Source organism: Ornithorhynchus anatinus, chromosome 19 (genome assembly GCF_004115215.2).
Source record: "Ornithorhynchus anatinus isolate Pmale09 chromosome 19, mOrnAna1.pri.v4, whole genome shotgun sequence".
Classification (NCBI taxonomy): Eukaryota; Metazoa; Chordata; class Mammalia; order Monotremata; family Ornithorhynchidae; genus Ornithorhynchus; species Ornithorhynchus anatinus.
In genome coordinates, this window is record NC_041746.1 from 33,913,439 (window position 1) to 33,934,936 (window position 21,498).

At 44.5% G+C, this 21,498-nt stretch overlaps 1 protein-coding gene across 1 annotated transcript in view; it reads right to left on the reverse strand.

The window, feature by feature from the left end:
* ATG5 (autophagy related 5) overlaps positions 1-21,498 on the reverse strand; it is a 91,690-nt gene that overhangs the window by 51,521 nt on the left and 18,671 nt on the right. The window contains exons 5-6 of the mRNA XM_029047358.1: positions 17,668-17,830; positions 777-871 (exon numbers count right to left, since the gene is read on the reverse strand). Of these exons, the coding sequence (XP_028903191.1) occupies positions 777-871; positions 17,668-17,830 (258 nt within the window). The remainder of the gene's footprint in view (positions 1-776; positions 872-17,667; positions 17,831-21,498) is intronic.

Below are 21,498 nucleotides of genomic sequence, written 5' to 3' on the forward strand. Positions count from 1 at the left end.
TCGGAGACAAACCAAGTCACTGACATCAAAAGATGACTTTCTGGTTAATGTGTCATTTTGCTCATTATGACTAAAAGATTAAAGCCTGGCTAATCACATTTTCCACCAGATGTTCTTTTGTTTTTATTTCTATTGCACAAATTCTGAATAGATCATCTATAACCAATTCCATTTGCCATTACATCAGTGAAACCAACGCAAGGTAACCCACAACAACAACCCTTTTCAGAGTTCTGTGTTTCACTTTTCAGTGCGCTGGCTTTAATCAGAAACATTTGGATGTGTTCTTTGAACACGTTAAGGACACGCAGTCGTCTGCCGGCTTTCTATGAGCATGAAAGTGCTCTTCAACGGGCGGGAGAGAATGATGGGGCCCTGGAATGGGCTCACAGCCAAGGAGGCTGGGGCAGGGATGTTCTCTGGAGGGCCTGAGGAAGGATCCCGGGCTGGCCTGTTAGAGGCCTGGGTTCGCTGTACCGCAGAGGCTGAACAAGATTCCCTGTGGGACCTCATGACCCCACACTACGTCGTGGACTCAGAGACACTTTGGGGAAACCATCTTTCAGGAAGATTCACTCAATCGGGAGAGGAAAAAAAAAAAGGGATGTGCCAATTCCTTCGGGACTTCTGCCTCACAATATCCAAGCGCAGAATGGGCTGGGGATGCTACTCTCACAGCACTATGGCAGCATTCCCCCTCCCAACCCCGACAGCCCACCTGGACCCTCCTGAGCCATGTTTTCAGAAACCCAGTAGTTTGGGGTGCTATTTCCTACCTGATATATTCTAAATGGGATGTACCGGAATCCATTATCTTCTGCAGGATACTCCATTAGTTTCCGGTTAATGGCCCAAAACTGGTCAAATTTGTCTGGAATGAGAAGTTGTTTGTTATTAGAAAGGGGTCAAGAATTGGCACATTCTGTCACTGATGGGGAGAGGAAATGGCAAAAAATGATTCCCCAAGAAATCTTCTGAAAAATGGAATTTCTACAATGCATTATTCAATCTGCCTTACTTCTCTATAGCAAGCTACTGTCCACTGAATGAGTTCCGGACCACAAGCTATTGATTGAGAAGATCAAAAAGTAACTCCCTCTCCCTTGACCTCTGCTTCTAAAATCTTTTCTTGAGCAGAAGAGAAGCTCTTCTACTGACAAAACACTACTGAAGCAGGTGTATAAGCCAGGGAAGAAAACAGCACCTGCAAAGAGATCGAGTTCAGTTCTCCTTTTGTTTTCACAGAACAGCAGAATCTTCAGGTGTCCCAAGAAGAAGACAGCAGGCTGACTCAGACTTCGGGCGTGGGAAGGAAAAAAATACGGAAACTAAGGAAATGAAAACAAGTGTCGCGTCAAAGTTGAGGCACTAAGGGAAAGGGAGAAAGATGCCCAGAAAAAAGGCAACTGAGGGTAAAAGAAAGATGAAAATGTAGCAGAAAAAAAGTCAAGGCAGGCAAAAGAAAGAAAGAAAGCCTCTGAATCAAAAAATCTTTGAGTTAACAGCTTATTAAAGAGGATCTATGTTTCTAAATATCTTGAGACACATAATATGCTCATCAGTACCAAAATAAATTATGAAGCATCTACAGCAGTCAGAGTACCATCAAAGTGCTTGGACTAATAACTGAAAGAAATGAATGGAAGAAAATCTCTGCTCTCATGGGGCTCTCAATCTGAGGAGCAGGAGGGACACAGAAACATAGACGCTCAAGCATGAGCTCAAGTAGGGCCCCTGAAATTCAACCATGAAGCATAAGAGCCCCCTGCTGGCAGGTGGCAAGCCCTGGGCAGCACCACCAACCTCCCTACCTCTTTCTTTCCATTCTCCCTCTACTCACCCCTCCACCATAGACCATAGACCCTTTATGCAAAACTCAGGGAGTATGGGCATTCTCCCTGCGAGTGAGTATCCCTGAGTCAAAGACACCCAATTTTAATGTTGTTCACACATGTAAGCGTGGGTTGGGTTTTACCATGCATGGACTTCATGCAGCATGGCTGCAAGAAAGTGACACGCTGTCCCACCTAGTCACCTCAGCACCGTGTATTGGACGGTTCGTTTCTTGGCTTATGGCAATTACTTAGAGCGAATCTCTCGTTCTTGACTATAGTTTACCTGTCACTTTATGCTACTGCCTCTCTCATCAGAGACTAAACTCATCAGGGAAAAGGACTGTGTCTTTCACTTTCTGTTTCTCACAGTTCTAGAATAGTGATCAGCACAAGGTAGATGCTCCATAGATACTTATTCTTAGATTGTGAACAATTTGCCTAATCCTTATCCCTGCATTTGTTTCCCCAGGGCTTAGAGCAGTGGTATGCACACAATAGGCAGTAGTAGTAAAAGCATTTAATGGGTGCCCACTGGTGAAATGCACTGTATTAAGCGCTTCAGAACTACAAAGCAAAGGAGTGCCTTACTTTCTTTGCTTTGCTTTCCCTGCCCACAAAGAGTTTGCATTCTGACACAGGTGCTCAATACATGTTATTATTACTTGTACTGCTCTCATTATTGGTACTAATAATGAGTCAGTAGTTGTTGAAGCCAAGACTTGGGTTACTCTGGGCATTAACTTGCATAAGCTAAGCCAAAAGTTGTACACAATTAGAAACAATTTCATATTACTTCCATTATTCTCTAAGGAAAAACTACTAAGGTGATGTTGAGCAAATGTTTCTTTTCAATGAGTTCTTCGCATATTCCATTAGAAATAACAGCCAAAAGTAAAATAGCCTTAATTTTAGACACCTGGCAGAAAATGCTGCCACTTATCTGAATCGAGGTTTCTACCAAATGTCATTATTCCCACAAGTAAGAAATATTGCCTACCGCACATGATAGGCACTCAATAAGTACCACTGACATTGATTGCTGTTGGCTCCCATGATCAAGGCCTTGGATATCTGCTTCACTCCAGAGTCTCATTTAAGATAATAGTTTCAGCTTTTTTTTTTTTAAGCCAAAGCCACCTGATTTGAGTTTCACTCATTTGTTTTCCACCACAACCACCACCACCACTATCATTCCTGCTCTGGGGAAGGGGAGAAAATTACCCAAAGGTCTGCAGCAAAAAAGAAGATGAAAATCTGGATAATGCACAAGCAGGCCACTGGAGTCCAGAGAAACTGAGGGTTGGTGTTGGAGCTCATGAATCTACTGCTGCCTGAACCCACAGATGCAATAATTCCATCTGGGACAGCTGAGTGTGGACAGATACTTATCTCCAAATTGGGACAACTGGCTCCTTTGGTAATAATAATAATAATAATAATGTTGGTATTTGTTAAAAAAAATGTTGGTATTTGTTAAGCGCTTACTATGTGCCGAGCACTGTTCTAAGCGCTGGGGTAGACATAGGGGAATCAGGTTGTCCCACGTGGGGCTCACAGTCTTAATCCCCATTTTACAGATGAGGGAACTGAGGCACAGAGAAGTTAAGTGACTTGCCCACATTCACACAGCCGACAAGTGGCAGAGCTGGGATTCGAACTCATGAGCCCTGACTCCAAAGCCCGTGCTCTTTCCACTGCGCCACGCTGCTTCTCTGTTAAGCGCTTACTATGTGCCTAGCACTGTTCTAAGCGCTGGGGTAGAAATAGGGGAATCAGGTTGTCCCACGTGGGGCTCACAGTCTTAATCCCCATTTTACAGATGAGGGAACTGAGGCACAGAGAAGTTAAGTGACTTGCCCACAGTCACACAGCCGACAAGTGGCAGAGCTGGGATTCGAACTCATGAGCCCTGACTCCAAAGCCCATGCTTTTTCCACTGAGCCACACTGCTTCTCTATAGTATTTGTTAAGCGCTTGCTATGTGCCGAGAACTGTTCTAAGCGCTGGGGTAGACACAGGGGAATCAGGTTGTCCCATGTGGGGCTCACAGTCTTCATCCCCATTTTACAGATGAGGTAACTGAGGCACCGAGAAGTTAAGTGACTTGCCCAAAGTCACACAGCTGACAAGTGGCAGAGCTGGGGTTCGAACCCATGACCTCTGACTCCAAAGCCCCTGCTCTTTCCACTGAGCCACGCTGCTTCTCAGCTGCTTCTCAGCTGCTTCTTTGGTCAAATGCTTCCCCTTCCAAGCTGGGGAGCAAAGGCAGAGCACCACAGGGCTTCTTCCACAAGATGGAATCAGTCTCCTGCTCTTCCTATTCCAGCTCTCTACTCAGTCACGTCGAGTGGGAAAAGTAAAATCATCGCATACTCGCCTGAAACACTTGTTCCAGGAGAAGCAAACACCACTGCACTGACAAAATCACAATTTTCCTAAGTGCTGAAAAATGTAAATCTTAATTTTCAGTTTCCACATCGGCAGGCAGTCAAAAAAAATTCAGCCTTCAAGTTTCAACATCTTTTAATGTATTCCAAGAGGCAATCCCAATAATTATTCTTTTTTTTTTGACTCGGAGAAAATTCAATTACTGTATCCTCCCAATTAAGAAGTTTTCTCAAGTTAATTTTGAAATCAGGTCAGTAAGAACACAAAGCAGATTCTGAACTTTCGCAATACCATTTCTTAAAAGCCTCTGCCATATGCTGTTACATGGTCTTATATCAGATTTGTATTTTTTCTTACATGTCAAAGACAATCTTGAAAGAATTGCTTTTTTGCCAAAAGATTTATTGGTAGCTGCTTCACAGAGGTGAGATCAGCAAAATTATCTAAACATCTCTTTGCAGTCTGATAGTGCAAACTTTGATTAGTTATCCCAAAGCGAAACAATGGTGCATGGTAAATAGAAAAAAAAAAAACCACTAATGGAAAACAGCAGCCTCCTGAAAATTTAAGCCATTATATTATGAAACATCCATCCCCTCTCCCTCCAACCACCCCCCACACAATCCCCTTTAATTCTGAGTCAAATGGCTACCATTCTCCTGGAATACTATGGGGGAAACACACCATGGGAAGCCTGGATCCATTCCACTGGCATCTTCGGGGAGGCCAACCTCTAACTCTATCCAGGAATTGACTATCTCCTTACTCCTGGAGGGACCAGGCCAGGCCAAGCCACGGCATTCCGAATGTTCTCCCTCAGCCCCACCAAGCCCTCCATGCTGCAGTTTATGACCCTCCAATTTTTTTGCTCGTTTTTATGGTTTTAGTTAAGCACAGTCAGTGTGCCAGGCACTGTACTAAGCATTGGGGTAGTTACATGCTAATCAGGTTGGACACAGTCCATGTTCCACATGGGGCTCACAAGTTTTATCCCCATCTTACAGATGAGGTAACTGAGGCACAGAAAAGTGCAGTGACTTACCCAAGGTCACACAGCAAACAAACAGGATTAGAACTCAGGTCCTTCTGACTACCAGGCCCGTGGTCTATCCACTCCAGTTCCCTCTGGTTTGGGGGTTCAGCACAGAGGGGAACCCAAGCCTGAACGCAAGGCCCACATGAGAGCCCATCATGGAAAAGATCCTCAGTAGATTTCAGTCTTCTCCAGACTAAATCATCCCTCTCCAATCCTTTAACCATTGACAGATTAAATGAATGAAATCTAGTTTATAAAAGAACAAAAATCACACAAATCTTCCCAACCTACATCTTAACCCACCACAAAACTTAAGCTCTTGCCTGGAAAGACCGAAGAATATTCCTTCCCTCAAAAATCGCCCGCCAGCCAGAACAAAGCTGCCCATCCTACACCCACTCATTCACTGCCACTGGGACCAGTCCACAGGAGAGGTCCCAGACCCCATCTCTGCTTCAACACCAGACAGGTCCAACACTCAAACAAGACCTTTCAGGTTTGATCTCTCTACCCTAATAATGTAATAATAATGTTGGTATTTGTTAAGCGCTTACTATGTGCAGAGCACTGTTCTAAGCGCTGGGGTAGACACAGGGGAATCAGGTTGTCCTACGTGGGGCTCACAGTCTTCATCCCCATTTTACAGATGAGGGAACTGAGGCACAGAGAAGTGAAGTGACTTGCCCACAGTCACACAGCTGACAAGTGGCAGAACTGGGATTCGAACTCATGACCCCTGACTCCAAAGCCCGTGCTCTTTCCACTGAGCCACGCTGCTTCTCCCCACCCACCCGATCTCCATTTTCCTGTAGACAAATCAAAGAACGCACAGAGCAGCCTGACTGGAGCTCACCTGTGGGGTAAAATGTAAGTCAGTCAAAGCACCGCCAAACTAACCAGGGCTAGAAGGGCTGCAGGATCTTGTGGATGAATGAAAACCAGTGATGACCAAAAACCCTCATTTTTTGAATATAGTTTCCACCTCTTTCCCATCTGCCCCTCAACAATGATGCTCAAGGACTCAGTAAGGGACTTTGGCACCAGGTTCTCTTTGAGTTGCTTAGAGTTATGAAAAGACCCCAAATGGTGGCTTTCTGGCCTTGGAGCATTTTGAAGCCTGCCTTTTCGTGGTCCCTAAAATCCCTCCCCCTTTCTTGCCCTGTGCTCAAAATGAAAAGTCGAGACTTCTTCCAGTCAGGGCAGAAAAGCCTAATCTGCCTCCTAGGCTAAGACAACTCACCCCCCCGGGCAGACAGGTACCCAGGAAGTACAGAGTTCTCACCACAATTAATATAAGAGGAGTGAGAGAGAGAGGCAGACAACAAAACACAGCCCTAGGAGTCAACACAGCTCCCAACATGAGAACACACAGCCTGCCAAGAATACGAAAACTGCTACTCAAACAAAAAAACAAACCAAAAGTGGGGAAGTTCAAGTTTTGAACCCTCTGGCACACAACAACCAATAAAGGGAAACAGAGATGGGGAGAAGGTGTGAGTCGAGAGGCTTGGAGATCAGTATACTTCAGTGGGTAAGATGTGACCAGTTCACAAACCTTCCTTAATCATTCCTGCACCTACCAATAACAGTGATGATGCAGCGTGTGGCCGTGAAAACAGCCCCTTAAACAAACAACCCTCCAGTGCTCGGGGGAGCCTTCCCTGTTTTCATTAAAACTGTCCCTGGCTCAGCAGCGCCTGATGGTTTCGGTCTCCACGTCACTTTGGTTGGAGTCGGGACCTGGTGGCCTTTACTGAGGTACATGGTGCATTCAATTGTATGCATGGGCAAACCCCAGGCCTTCTGAGATGTGCAGAAGATGAGCCGGAGAGAGTGAATGGTGCAAAGGAGAGATAAGGTATGCCTCGACATGTCCATGAAGTCATAATTCATCAGTGACTACATGGAGAAATGTAAAGTAATTATCAATTAGAAACACTGCTCAAATAATTAGGGAGAGCTCCTGGAAGATGGAGGGGAAGGAAAGGGAAGCCAAGAAACTGGTTGCCATTCACCTCGGCTGCTCTGATTGTTGGAGACTTGCTGCAAAACAAAGTTGATAAGCTATGACAATTCACTACCCCATATCCTGAGAAGTGAGGGAACTTTAGCTTAAGACAAAGCTTGTTGAAAACCGTTGAGACAAACAACTGCTATTTCTAGTAATTCTCTTTTATCTTTTGGAGCAATTACTATTTCCTTTAGTTGAAATTATGCCAAATTTCTCAAGAACATAAGAGCAAAAACTGGTGTTCAGGACATATTAAAAAGGGTAGCCAATAAATCACAGTCTCATCTTAAAAGCACTGGGATTTTAAAAAATACATAAGCCAGTAAAAATTACACAAACTTGAGTCTGCTCTTCTGCTGCTTCTCCAAAGCCTTTGTCTGCAGTCAAATTCTGGATTTTTTTATTGAGGCTTGAGCTACTGTAAAAATTATTCTGATCATTACTACTGTGAAAGAAATCAATTTCCTACTTTTCAACATTGCACCTATTTCCCAGTATTTTCAAATATAGGTTCCATGTACTTGGGAGAAGCTTGGGGGCAGGTAGGGGATCTGAGAGGGGAAGAGACTGGTCCAAGGGCTCAGTCTTCCCACCAGGAGCCAGGGGTGGAGCTGGGCCTCCACTGAGAGTAGTCCACTCAACTCCAACTGGACTCTGTGCTCCCCAGACCACTTAGCGACCTTCGGTTTCATAAAAATGCACTCCCAAAAAACAATGCAGGAACCCAGCTTCCTTACTTAAGCTGTGCTCTCCAGGAGATGTCTTCCAAGATGTCTTCCAAGGAGACTGCAAATCAATCCTAAACAGCCAATAATTGGAAGGGTGGGACAAACTTAGCATCGAACAGATAGGAAAAACATTCACACTGGGAATTCCCCACTGCGCACACCTTTCACCAGCTCTACAAGGAGCAAAACTCAAGGCACCAGGCCTCAAGTTGCTCTCCTTGCAACAGGGCTACTACAAGATGCCACATTTATTAAACATGAAAAATCTAGAAAGCCTGCGCTCTCAGTCAGATGTTTCACCCCCAAGTGAACAACAGGTCTTGGGCTCAAGTAATATGAAGAGGAAAGAAACTGGGAATCTTGATGTACAGGCATAAGAAAATCCTGGACAACCCAACTAGACAATTTGGATTATATGGTTTAGGAAACTGGCCAATACTGATGAGATGGAAAGCAGCACTGGGGGAGGGAGCAGACGGATCTCCCACAGATCTAAAGAAACAGTTTCAGGGAAGGGATGTGGACAGTTCTGATGTCAGCCAGGGTCAGAGTCATGACCTCCAGCCTGGGGAAGGGTCATAGTTCCACACTGAGCGACTCCAATTTGTGCTTCTCAATTTTTTTCTATTTTCTCAAAAATCCTAAACTAAATTACTCACCAGTGGTTTTCTTTCACCAGATCATTTTAAACCAGTGACTTTTCAAGCTAAACTGATTAAACAAAAATTTTCCTTTGCTGTGGTGTCCCTTTAAAATAACGTGGCCCAGGCATCCTTGTCACTGTCACAGTCCTTGTCCTTGTCACAGTCAAGGAGGGCCAAGGCACCCGGTGAACCCACTGAATCACAGAAATGGCCAGTGCTCCTTCCCTCGCAATGAATCCCAGGGAGCAGCCAGCACTCACTGCTGCACTGGCCTGGCCCCACCAGCCTGTGTTGGAGCGGTATATTGCCATGCATTGTGAAATAACTGTCAATATTTTCACTGGGTTTTATTGTCAACAATATTTGCTGCCAAATCTACCTGAAGCGATATAGGGGGTTGAATAGGAGCCAGACATTGTGAAATTCATTTATTCTTTTATTCCTCTGCAATTTCAAGTTCCAGCTTTCCCTAGAAGCCTGGCCAATTACCTGTACAGCCTTATCCAACAACCAAGTGCACCACCTTTCCAGATTGGCTTCTACCACCATTTTTCACAGTGACATCAAGACGACCATTGAGTGATTGATTTCAAACATGTAACGTCAACTTTCCCTCTTTGTATAATAAAAGCTCATTTGTTCTAAAGGGGAATGCTTCAGGCTGCTTATAAACTTGCTCTGAGCCACTTTCTCACCGAGTCATGTGTCCTGAACGCCTCCCTGTTCTACTGTGAACTCATTCACCTCCTGGCGAAAAAAGGGCTGTGCACACAACACGGGAAGAAAGGCCTAACCAGCTCACCAGACAGCTCGAGAAAAGCTCAGCACCCCGAGGCCATCATGATGCTTTCTGAGCTGCTCTTGTAGCTTGTGTTCCTTTATGCTTACTCAGGTTTAAGTGCTCCAGTGTGCAAAAATTATACATTACAAACTACTTTATACCAATGTCCATCTCCTTGTCTAGATTGTAAGCTCACTGTGGGCAGGGAGCATGTCTCCCAACTCTGTTGTATTGTACTCTCCCAGGCAACTTCACAACATTGCTAAAATCCACCCTTTCCTCTCCATCCAAACTGCTACCATGCTGATCCAAGCATTTATCCTATCCCACCTTGAATACTTAACCTGCCTCCTTGCTGACCACCCTGCTTCCTGTCTCTCCCCACTCTAGTCAATATTTCACTTTGGTGCACGGATCATTTATCAACAAAAACATTAAGTCCATGTTTCCCCATTGCTCAAGAACCACTTCTCAAGAACCTCCAATGGCTGCCCATCCACCTCCACAGCACACAGAAACTCCTTACCACTAGCTTTCAAGCATTCAATCAGCTCACCCCATGCTACATCACCTCACTGATCTCCAACTTCAGCCCAGCCCACACACTCCACTCCTCTAGTGCCAGCTTACTCACCATGCCCTGATCTCATCTATTTAGCCTCCGACCCCTTTCCTACATCCTCCCCCTAGCCTGGAACTCCCTCCCCCTCTATATACAGCAGACGACCATTCTCCTCAGCTTCAGAGCATTATTAAGGTCACATCTCTTCCAAAAGGCCTTCCCCTACTAAACCCTCCTTTCCCTAGCTCATTTTCTTTAGGGATCTAGACTTTAAGCTCCTTGTGGACAGGGGTTAGGTCTACCAACTCTATGTAATATACACTAAATCAGTCACTTGCATTTATTGAGTACTTACTCTTTGCAGAGCACTGTACTACATGCTTGAGAGAGTACAACATAACACTATAACAGAGTTGGTAGACACATTCCCTGCCACAATGAGCTTACAGTCTAGAGGGGGAGACAGACATTAATATAATTTAATTACCACTATGTACTTAAGTGCTATGGGGCTGAGGAAGGTGTGAATTTAGGGAGCAAATGTGGGCTACGCATAAGGGAATGGAGAAGAGGAAATGAAGGCTTATTCAGGGAAGGCCCCGTGAAAGAGATGTGCCTTCAATAAGGCCTTGAAGATGGGGAGAGTAACTGTCTCTCCCAGGTGCTTAGTACAGTGCTCTGCACACAGTAAGCACTCAATAAATACGACTGAATGAATGAATGAGTGAACTCCAGAATGAACTAATGGATGCTTAGTGATGGATGCATGCTTCCCCCCATGAACCCCTTCAAGGAAGAGACATGCTCCCAGGAGATTTCTGAACAAAGCCCAGGCTCCACTTCCATCAGGTCTCACAGTTCAAAGATGCAGTTCATATCTACACAGCCCAATCTCTTTTGACTGTGGATTGGCCCTGGGCCAAAGTGGGTAGACGCCAGGGTGTCCTTAGAGAGAAGTTATCCAGCACCTTCAAGGACAGCGCCTCATTCCACGGTGGCCTTCAGTCAGAGTTTTCATATTTTCCATCACAAAGCATAATCCTCCACCAAAATGTTAAACTATTTTTAAAACTTGAATCAATCTCAGGCAAATTCAAAAGGCAGCACCTCCCCCAGATCACTAATCGAACAGTATGAAAGTTATTGGAATGTAGCAAAGGGCAAGTGTTTATAGCTGAGATGGAGACGGAGCTCTGAAGGGGAAACAATTTGGGGTAGAGGCTACCTAGGTTAAAAGGTTGACCTAAATCAGAAATTTAGGCGTTGGGGCCATTCCGGTGACTAACCTTCTCCTTCTCGTCCTCCTCCTCCTCCCCCAGACATATTAGGGGTATTCCGAACTGATCTATCTGGTGGTAACCCAGTTCCCACCCAACTCTCGATCTGTGATCGAAAAATAAAAATCACGGGACCCCATTTGTGTGGCTGGATTTCCCGAACATGATGTATGTAACTTCTGACCCCTAACTTTCTGTTAATTTTGCATGACCTAACTTTAAAAAAAAGGCTTAACCTAATGACAAAAGCAAAACTGAAAATGCCTGAGAAAACCTCTACTGACTCGCCTGGCAAATCTAATTCTGAGGTTCTCTGGGTGGCCCAGCTGGCCGGCCTGATACTGGCCAGAAGCTCAGAGTGGGAGGCGTCCTCCTGGGGCAAGGTAATGAGATTCAGCTCCAAGTTCCAAAAGCAAAAACTCAAGTTTCAGGTGAGATAAGGAAAGCACCAGAGATAAGAGGGAAGCAGTGCCACAGCCCACACTGAGAAGCCACCCCCATGACAATCTTGGAACTTGCTTTCATCAAAAGAAATGTGTGATCCATCTGCAGGATTAAAGTGAATCCATATTATGGAATCTCAGGAGTTGATGTCTCCAGTTTTATTTTCACTACTGCAAATTAGTTTGATTGGTTCTGCTGTGATGTGAGGGACCAGTTGGCCCTTTGTATAGGCTACTGCTGAGAAACTGGGCAACGCAGTCAGAATGCCTTCTACATGGTAGTGCCCAGGCCTCTCTTGTGCAGTCAAGGGCTTGAGTGCCATAACGTGACTTACCCTGAACATCACCACCCTCTGTATTACAGGAGAGCCAATTCCACTTGAAACAATATTTCAGACTTGATCATCGGCCGATTTACAAAGTAACCTTTCACATTTATTTATCCAAAATAATTGTCAAAGAAAATGGGAAGGGCAATCACCACCACCACCTCCTTTCTTTATTCTCTTTGAGACCAGGTAGAAATCCAGCTGAATTTGAGTGTTTCACCTGTCAATCCATCTTGCTGATCTTTCCAGAAAGTCAGTTCCATGTTTAGAGCTGACTGTCAGAATCCATGTTGCAACAATCGCCTTACCAGGGACAAAATGGAAACTAGCTATCATTTTGTAACTGAACAATAAGTCTGGATGCTGAGTGAAACTCTCCAAAAACAAGGCATGACCACTCATGGAACACGCTGGGAAAAATCTAGGTTTGGACAACAGCATTGGAATGACCTATGATGATGTCCAGTGCACATGGGCTATTACTCTTTCTTCCTCACAAACAACTTTTCAACCTTTATGAGAAAGTTGATAGACTTTCTGCCTGGAATGAGATGAGAACTGAGTGCCACTTTTTTGCAGAGAAGGGCAAATCTGGGCAAAAGTTAAAGAGAACTCAAAGACTGTGAGCCCCAAATGTGCCAGGGACTGTGTAAAACCTGATTATTTTGTATCCACCCCAGCATTTAATACAGTGCTTGGAATGTACTAAGTGCTTAACAAATGTCACAATTATTTTATTATTATAATGACCCACTGATCTACAAAAGCTTCAGCATGCAAACACTAAACACTATATTCTTTATATTGTGTAAATATTTATTTGTTCATGGCTTGGCTACTATTGTTGCATCAGATTCTGGTTTGTGGCATAATTCTATTTGCTTGACCTTCACATTTGTTTGCTTCAGCATCACCTTTATTGGTTTCTAAGCACTTACAGGCTAGGATCTATGTCTGTTCAACTTACTTTGTACAGCCAATCAATACAATATCCCGTGTTTGTGGAAATTTAAACACTGTTGGAGGAAGAGGGGCTGGAGTGAGAGGAGGAGGAAAGAAGAAGGCAAATGTCATTAAAGACCCTTACTTGGCCAGGGTTTCAACTTTGAAAAGATGAGAAGTTATATATTAAGATATTCAGCCCCTCCGGGAGGGTCATCAACAAACTGACACATAAGCTCGGAGAACAAACTGGCCCAGAAAGCGAGTTCTATGGTGTTTGCCTGCCTGGCCACCTCAGCTTGAGCAAGTCTATAAACTCTTCATGGGCGGGGAATGTATCCACCAAGTCTGTTGTAATGTACTCTCCCAAGGGCTAAATACAGTGCTCTGCACCCAATAAATGCTCAATAAATACGACTAATTGAAAACTTTGCAGGGACAGGGTCTGGGACTTGATCACGACCTGCTTGGTATCAATAATCAATCCTCAGTAACAGCATCAGGCAACTTCTGCCTGGCAGTATTTCTCCTGGTTAATCTCACTCTCTAGAAATCACCTCACTACCTTGAACTGGCATATTATTGCCCCATTCAAATGAGGCAGCTGAAAAATCTTCCTGGAGAGAAAAATCAACAATGGCTCACGGAGAACTTGGGGGAGAATACAGTAATCCCATGAAGATGATTTTTCTTTTGGTTTCTGAATTTCAGGTAATAATTGGCATGACTTGTTCAACGTTAACCCTGCCTTTTGAATTCAGAACTTCACTGGCACTTGCAAAAACCATTTTGAATACCACAAGTTTCACATTCTACTAACTGTGCGTGGTTCGGGTTTGCTTCCCGTGTTTAAAGGAATGGATTATGCTTTAATAAAAAGGATTTGAAGAAAATTGCTCGAAATGTCATAGAAAAGCCAACCTGCAGATGTAGCGATAACTGCCTTGTTGCTAATACAAATGGTACTTTCTTTTCTTTTTTGTGGTCATCATCTCTGTTTCATGGGGAGGCTAAAAAGCATTAGATCTAAAACTAAAACCTATAAAAACATACTGAAAGGCACAACATGTCTTAAAAGAGTTCTCTTGGTTTCATAAGCTTTTCTTATTTCTCTTTCACAGAGTGCTAGGAAATTAAAATTAGCATTTGAAAGTATTCAAAAATTGTTTAAACTTTTCATCTAGTTGTTATGTTCTGTTCCCCAGGTGCATTCTTAATGAAATAGTCGCACCATCTGCTGGAATACAATTCATATCCATTTATCGTTTCTCTTAACTAAAGCTTTGGAGATTGCTTTGGCCTGCTTACGGCTAACAAAAACCTTTTAATCATCAGAACCACCAAAAATTATGCTTCCCTGAAATAAAATCAACGGTGCGATCCTTTGCATTTACGCCCACTGACGTCACTTATGGAATTATCATGGCACAATCCTTTTTCAGTATTAAAAAAAGAGACGGTGCGAGTTAACTGAACTTCCAACAGTTAATCTCAATGAAATATTTTCTGCAAGGGCTTCCCCCTCCCCCAAAGGGTCGTGGTCTGGAGGACACGAATGGGAAGCAACATGGCCTACTGGATAGAGAATGGGCCTGGAAGTCAGAGAATCTAAATTCTAATCCCTGCTCTGCCACTTGTCTGCTGTGTGACCTTGGGCAAATCACTTGACTTCACTGGGCTTCATCTGTAACATTGGGATTAAGTCCATCAGCCCCAAGTGAGACACGGACTGTGCCCCACCTTATACCTACCCCGGTGCTTAGTACAGTGCCTGGCACTTAGTATGTGCTTAATAAATACCATTACAATTTGGAGGTGAAGCAGCCCACGGAAGTGCAGCATCCAGTGGCCCCTTAGCTCCAGGCAGGGGAAGGTGGGAATTTCTAACATTATTCTGAGCATAGAAAGTGCAGTTCTAACAATGTATCATTTAGAAAATGACGTTTTTTTCCTGCTTGCCCATTTGGAGGGTTTTAAAACATGAATCTGAAGAAAAGAATGTTTGCTCCAGGTCCCATTAAACGAGCTTGCCCATCGAATAACCATATCTCTGGCACTCAATTTTCCAAAGCCCGCTTTGCAAAAAAACCATCACCCAGCCCTGTCTGTGTGACACAATCCTCACTAGCACTAGGTTTGGAGAAGTGGAATAAATGGAATTACCCACAGGCCTAGTCTTTTCAAATCGTGTCCTGGCCGATCCAGGTATGTCCCGTGTGGGGAGAGACTTCCCAGAGTCAACCCATCCTGGTCTGGGAATTTGATTCCCCAGTTAGATGGGGACAAGGATCCTGATGTTGAGTTCAAGCACTAACCCTGCCCAAGGCTAGACAGGGAGAGGGCAAGGGGATTAGGCCCTCCTGATTCACATCACCACCGAGATCTCCACCGAGATCTCCTTGTCACCTCAAAACACTCTCTCTCAGCCAACTTCCTGAACAGGTACTGAGGACAGTGCTTTTAGCTTTCCGGCCCCTCAACTGGTGACACCACGATTTCACTTTGACTGTCTGATCTCGACTTCCGTCTTTCGAGAGCCTGCCAAATCCTGATATTTCTTCAACATATAGGCACATTTTCCATTCAGACCAAACCACACCCATGCCCTTCACACCTTCTGTACTCTAATATCCCCTTACCTGCCCTCTCCCACCTTCCACTGCTCATCACTCAGTTAAGTCTAAAATACACCTCCTAAACTGGCTTTATTCCCCTAGCCCTCTACCCAAAACCTCTTTCCAAGTTCTTTCTACCCTTCATATCAGCTCCAACCTCCGTGGGTGGGATCTCCAGGCTCTTCTCCAACCCCGCCAACCCCTCTATTTAGGTCACCCCATTACTTTTCTTGTTCTTCTTTAAAAAAACACTACTAGCTACAGTTTGGGGGGGGGGGGGTTTGTTGTTTTTTTTTTAAGATGACATTTTGCCCCAACCCCTCACGAGTCATTTAACCTTTCTCTGTCTTAGTCTCTCTCTCACACTAAATGAGGATCCTACTGCCTGCTTCCCCGGGGTTTTTCAATGCTTATTTACTACTGTGCTATGGGCTGATTCTTGAAAGAATAACCAAGTCCAGGGTTAGCGTCGGCCCCCGCAAGCCGCCCAAACGAGGCCTGGTGGTCCTGCAGCGGGCGGAAGGTTATGGGAACCATGTTAATGGGGTTTCCTTTGGAAACGGTCACACATCATTTGGTTGGTGACAATCTGGCCAAAGAGGAAGCGGCAAAGCAGAGGTCACTGGCCCGCAGCCTTGAACTCTCAGTAGCTCCTCAATTAGAGAGGTACCTTCCTGAGCTCCAGCGGAGATCAGAACTGCTGCAGGGGCTCCCTTGCCAAGGAGGAGACACTAAATACTAATCAGCAGGATCTCCTGCACACCTACTGGGTGCACAATGCTGTCATACAACAGAGTTAGTGGGTATTATCCCTGACCTCAAGGAGTAGTAATCTAGCGGGCTAGAGGAGAGGGCAGCAGAAAAAGAAAAGCAAGTTGAATGGCTCTTTCTTGGGATTTGAGAAAGGGCCTGGGAGACAGGAGAACCTGTATTCTAATCTGAGTTATTCCATTTACCTGAGGTGTAACTTTGAGCAAGTCACTTCACCTCTCTAAGCCTCAGTTTTCTCATCTGCAAAAATGGGGAGTCAATATCTATGCTCCCTCCTCCTTAGAATGTGAGCCACATGCAGGACCTGATTATCTTGTGCATATCCAAGTGCTTGGTATAAAGCTTGGTGCATAGCAAGCACTTAACAATTACCACAATTATTCTTCTAGACTTTAAGCTCCTTGTGGGCAGGGAACTTATCTACCAACTCTGTTAGACTGCACTCTCCCAAGCATTTAGAACAGTGCTCTGCACACAGTAAGCACTCAATAAATATGACCAATTGATTGTTGGAGGCAGCCATTTAGTTGAGGTTCATCCTCATTTATCCTGCTCTTGCCAAAGGGAAATTTGATAACCAGTCCACCAACAAACTCGTGGCAAATTGCTTTCAACATATATGGGGACTTTGTTTTCTCCATTATGCATTTTTGGTACTAGATTTCTTCAGACTGTTGGCTACTGGTCTAATTAAGAGGCAATCTTGCTTTTCAGCCCAAATAAAGCCTACTGATGGTGTTTGTAAAACTTCCACTCTCCAAGAACACCTAACCTAACCTTTTGTGGATCCCAATTAATATCTCCAAAGAACGTTCTATCCACCCCACCACTCCCGACCCTGACATTTTAGGGGCTCAATGATGCTTTCTTGGAGTAATGCTCCCACACTGAAGAGAATAAGCCATTAGTCTTCACACCCTCCTGGCCAGGTTTCCAGCCAAAATCAAAAACAAGACTGGTCCACTGGGAACATGGGCTTTTCCGTAGCCAGGCCTCTAGACCCTCAAGCTTGTTCAATGGACCTGACCCAACTGCAAGATTCAAGGGTCATGCCCCGAGCTGCCAATCCAAACCTCACTTTATCTACATTTACACTGCAGCAAACTGCAGCCTCCTGAGCACCCACTTCCAACAAAGGAAAATCAGGATTTCCAGAGCCAGCCAATGCAACCCCACATAAGTGCTGGAAAACTGGTTATTTCCAAAGGCTTCATCACTGGGTAGGACCCTGGGGTCATTGGACATCCTCTAACGGACGACCATTTGTTGAAGGTTCATGGCTGCGGTGTGGAGGGACTTATTTACCATTCTGTAATCCCATCCAGAGCTGCTTGTGGTCTTTCTTCTGCATTTCATTGATGACTTGACTCTTGTGCTTTAAAGCATCGGCCTCCTTCATACAAGACATAAAATGGGCTTCGATAGCATCCTTGGATGGACAGTGCAGGAGGTCCTTCTCAGGAAAGCTCTACCAGTAAGAAGAAGAAAAGGAAGCACAAGCCAAGCAGAGAAGTTAGTAGGTATTCCATCAAAATATATTTTCCCCCTCCACCCTTCTCACTTTCACTATGCAATAAGACAGTATCAATTTTGAAAAGTTACCATTCCCAAATACTCAAAACTAACAGGGCAGAGATTGGTCACTTTCCCACAAAATTTCCAAGCATTGAGTGACCGGGTAGAGGAACACAATCATGGCTAAAGGATTTGCCCCCATTCCTTGTGTCATTAGCCAGGTTCTCACTGGCCTGACAGGATCCTAGAATCGAGGCAGATTTGATCTGGGGAACTTCTCCTTGGGGGGCTGCCGGACACATGTTGTGACTTGCTGAGGTGATGGCCAAGTAATGTGTCCTAATGGAAAGAGCACAGGCCTGGGAGTCAGAGTACTTGGGTTCTAATCCCAGCTCTGCCATTTGCCTCCCATGTAACCTTGGACAAGTCACTTAACTTGTCTGGACCTCAAAGCCTACTCAGACTGTGAGCCCCATGTGGAAGAGGGTCTGTGTCTGACCTGATTAACTTGCAACTACCCCAGTGTTTGCCACTCAGTGCTTAACAAATTCCACAATAATAATAATAATTATTATTTTATTATTATTATCCTATTATTTCAACCCTGCCCATTAGGTCCTCGTCAGGCTGGACTGGTCTCCCGTTGACTACTGGGCCCAGGATATCCAAGCGTTCCAGTACGGGGCTGGGTTAGCACCAGGCAGTGAAAGGGAGGGCCACACACGAGTGCAGGCTCTTTGGGAGCAGTCTGGGACCTGTCTCCAAGCCCATGTGCCCTCCGGCTATGCCTTGTTATCCATGCCTTTTCTGCCTCCCAGGTGCCAGGTGTGCTTCTGAGAAACCCCAGGCCAATTTGTGAATGGAGGTAACGGGGAGGTAGCACTGTCAATCACTCAATGGTATTATTGAGCGCTTACTATGTGAAGAGCATTGTATTAAGTGCTTGGCAGATTACAATTCAACAGAGTTGGCAGACACATCCCCTGCCCACAGGGAGCTTGCAGTCTAGAGTAAGGACAAAGCTTGGCCCCAGGAAATCTTCAAGTGCCTGCACCCTGGAGGACACACCCCCTACCCACCCAGGCCTCCGTCTGCCCATATGGGCCTCCCGGACTGTGACAGCAGGTTGATCCCACTCTCTGTTTGAGGACATGACCTGGATAGTTTCACTTTATGCAGTTTTCAGGAGGACCCCAGCCATTCTTTTTCCCTCTGAATTGTCCTAGAATCTCTTTGCCACAGAACCCTGGCAATCAATCAATCAATTTATTCATTTATTCAATCATCTTTATTGAGTGCTTACTATGTGCAGAGCATTCTACTATGTGCTTGGGAGAATACGATATGATAGAATTATCAGCTATATCCCCTGTCCATAATGAGCTTACAGTCTAGAGGGCAATCTGAAAAATCCGCCTCCTAATGGTTACCAAAATGATTCTCCAAAAGTGAACAGTCAGAATGGCAACGAATAACATTCCTTATAAGGAAATGAAAAAGCCCATCTCAACTTTCAACAGGAAACCTTTTCTTTAACGATAACCAAGCTCAGAACCTCACTCTTAAAGTGCAACCTCCAAAACGGCCAGGTCATTGTCTCCAGTTCACACAGAACAGAGCCTGGCCCAATGAAGATGTTTCAACCCATCGATAAGAATCAAGGGCCTACTGAAGGACTGTGAAAACCCTTGGGCTTGCAGCAAAAGAGGTACTACCCTGGGGAAAATGTCCTCAATATTTATTTTTAGCCCAGCTTGCAGTTCCCCTCCTTAAGGAAGACAAAGCTTCCCTTAAACTTAGGAAGGACAATAGTCAATTTGAGCAGAGCCCGGGAACCAAGTGTCCAGGGAACTGCCTCATCCGGGAAAGTCAAATGAATCAAACCTCAAATGAACAGAGAGATCAAGAGAGACTTTGGTTTCATAAAGTCTTACTCCAGGATGTTCTTAATATGCTACACCTATTTTTAACACCACCCAATATTTTAGAGCTTTCACACTACCTAGTACAGTAAAAAATGGTGTGCTTTTTATCGAGGAAAAATGCTTTCGATCAAACGTCCTTAGTCACTTACCGGAAAGACATAAAATTACGATCAGGTAGCTTTCCTTTCCCTGTTCATTCACACCCAGCCCTTCATGGTTGAGCCCACAGCTGCCTTTGTCATTTTGTGAAAGCAGCAAAACGGCCTGAGAGCAAGTGTGCCTTTTGGCAAGCCTCCTTCCCTCTCTCCCTGTCCCCTCAGTGCCTAATTCTTGAGTAGCTATTATTATTAATAGTAGTAGTAGTAATAATAATAATTATGGCATTTAAGCACTAAGTTCCAAGCACTTTCAGATAATACAGTCAGACAAGTCACAGTCCCTAAAAAGGCTCACAGCCTGAGGGACTGGGAGAGGGAGAGAATAGATGTTTAATACCCATTTTACATAAGAGGAAACTGAGGCATAAAGAAGTAACGGGCCCAAAGTCACCAATCAGGCAAGTGGCAGAGTCAGGATTAGAACCTAGGGCACCAGACTCCCAGGCTCAGGTTCTTTCTTCTGTGCTTTTTTCACCGCTCCCCAGTCCTACCCTATAGGGAGAGAAACTTCAGCAGTAAATAACCAAGACAAGCAGGTGAACAAAAGTGCTTCTTAATCTGTGTGTGTGTGTGTGTATGTGTGTTTGTGCATTACCTTTGCGGCAAAGACTGCAATTCAGACCACAAAAAGGGTGGGTGTAAGGGGGAAAGGCCTCCATCACTGTAACTGCAAAATGATTCCCCAAGTCCATGGAGATCTACGTCACTCCATTCCCTAAGCTACCGCCTGTTTTACTCAGAGAGCAGGGATTCCCAGTCTACACATGGGTCTTTCACCAAGGGCCATAGAAAGTTGGATAACAGCCCCGTAGCCCATCCCGGCTCTGCCACCTGTGTGACCTTGGGAAAGCACTTCATTTCTCTTTGCTTCAATTACCTCTTCTGTAAAATGGTGATTAAGTCTGTGAGTACCACGTGGGGCATGGATTGTGTCCAACCTGATCACTTTGTATCTACTTCAGGGCTTGAACTGTGCTTGATACATAGAAAGCACTTAACAAATATCCTTAAAAAAAGTGTTTAACCAATACCACAATTATTATTATTATTAGAGAAGCCTCTGGGAAATGTTTCTCAAGTCTCACATTTTGGAGAATAACATAAGAACTAGTTGTAAAATTCCAAAATTTAAAACGTGCAGCACTTATGTACATATCTGTAATTTTATTTATTTATATTAATGTCTGTCTCCCCCTCTACATTGTAGGCTCATTTTGGACAAGGAATGTGACTGTTTTATTGTTATACTGTACTCACCCAAGCACTTAGTACAGTACTCTACACAATAAGCATTCGATTAAATGACTGACTGAACTGAACTCAATCTGCTTCCTCATCATGATCTCACTCATTTACAGTGCATTCTGGTACTGTAGGTGTTGTTATCTTCCAAAATGTACATGTAAAGCAACACACAACACCCCACCAAGATACTCATGATACACCTCTGAGTTATGACTCTGTTTATTCATCTTCTGTCAGGACTGTAGATTCCGACAATTCCGAACTTTGGAATTTTAGCTTTATTGTCTGCAAAG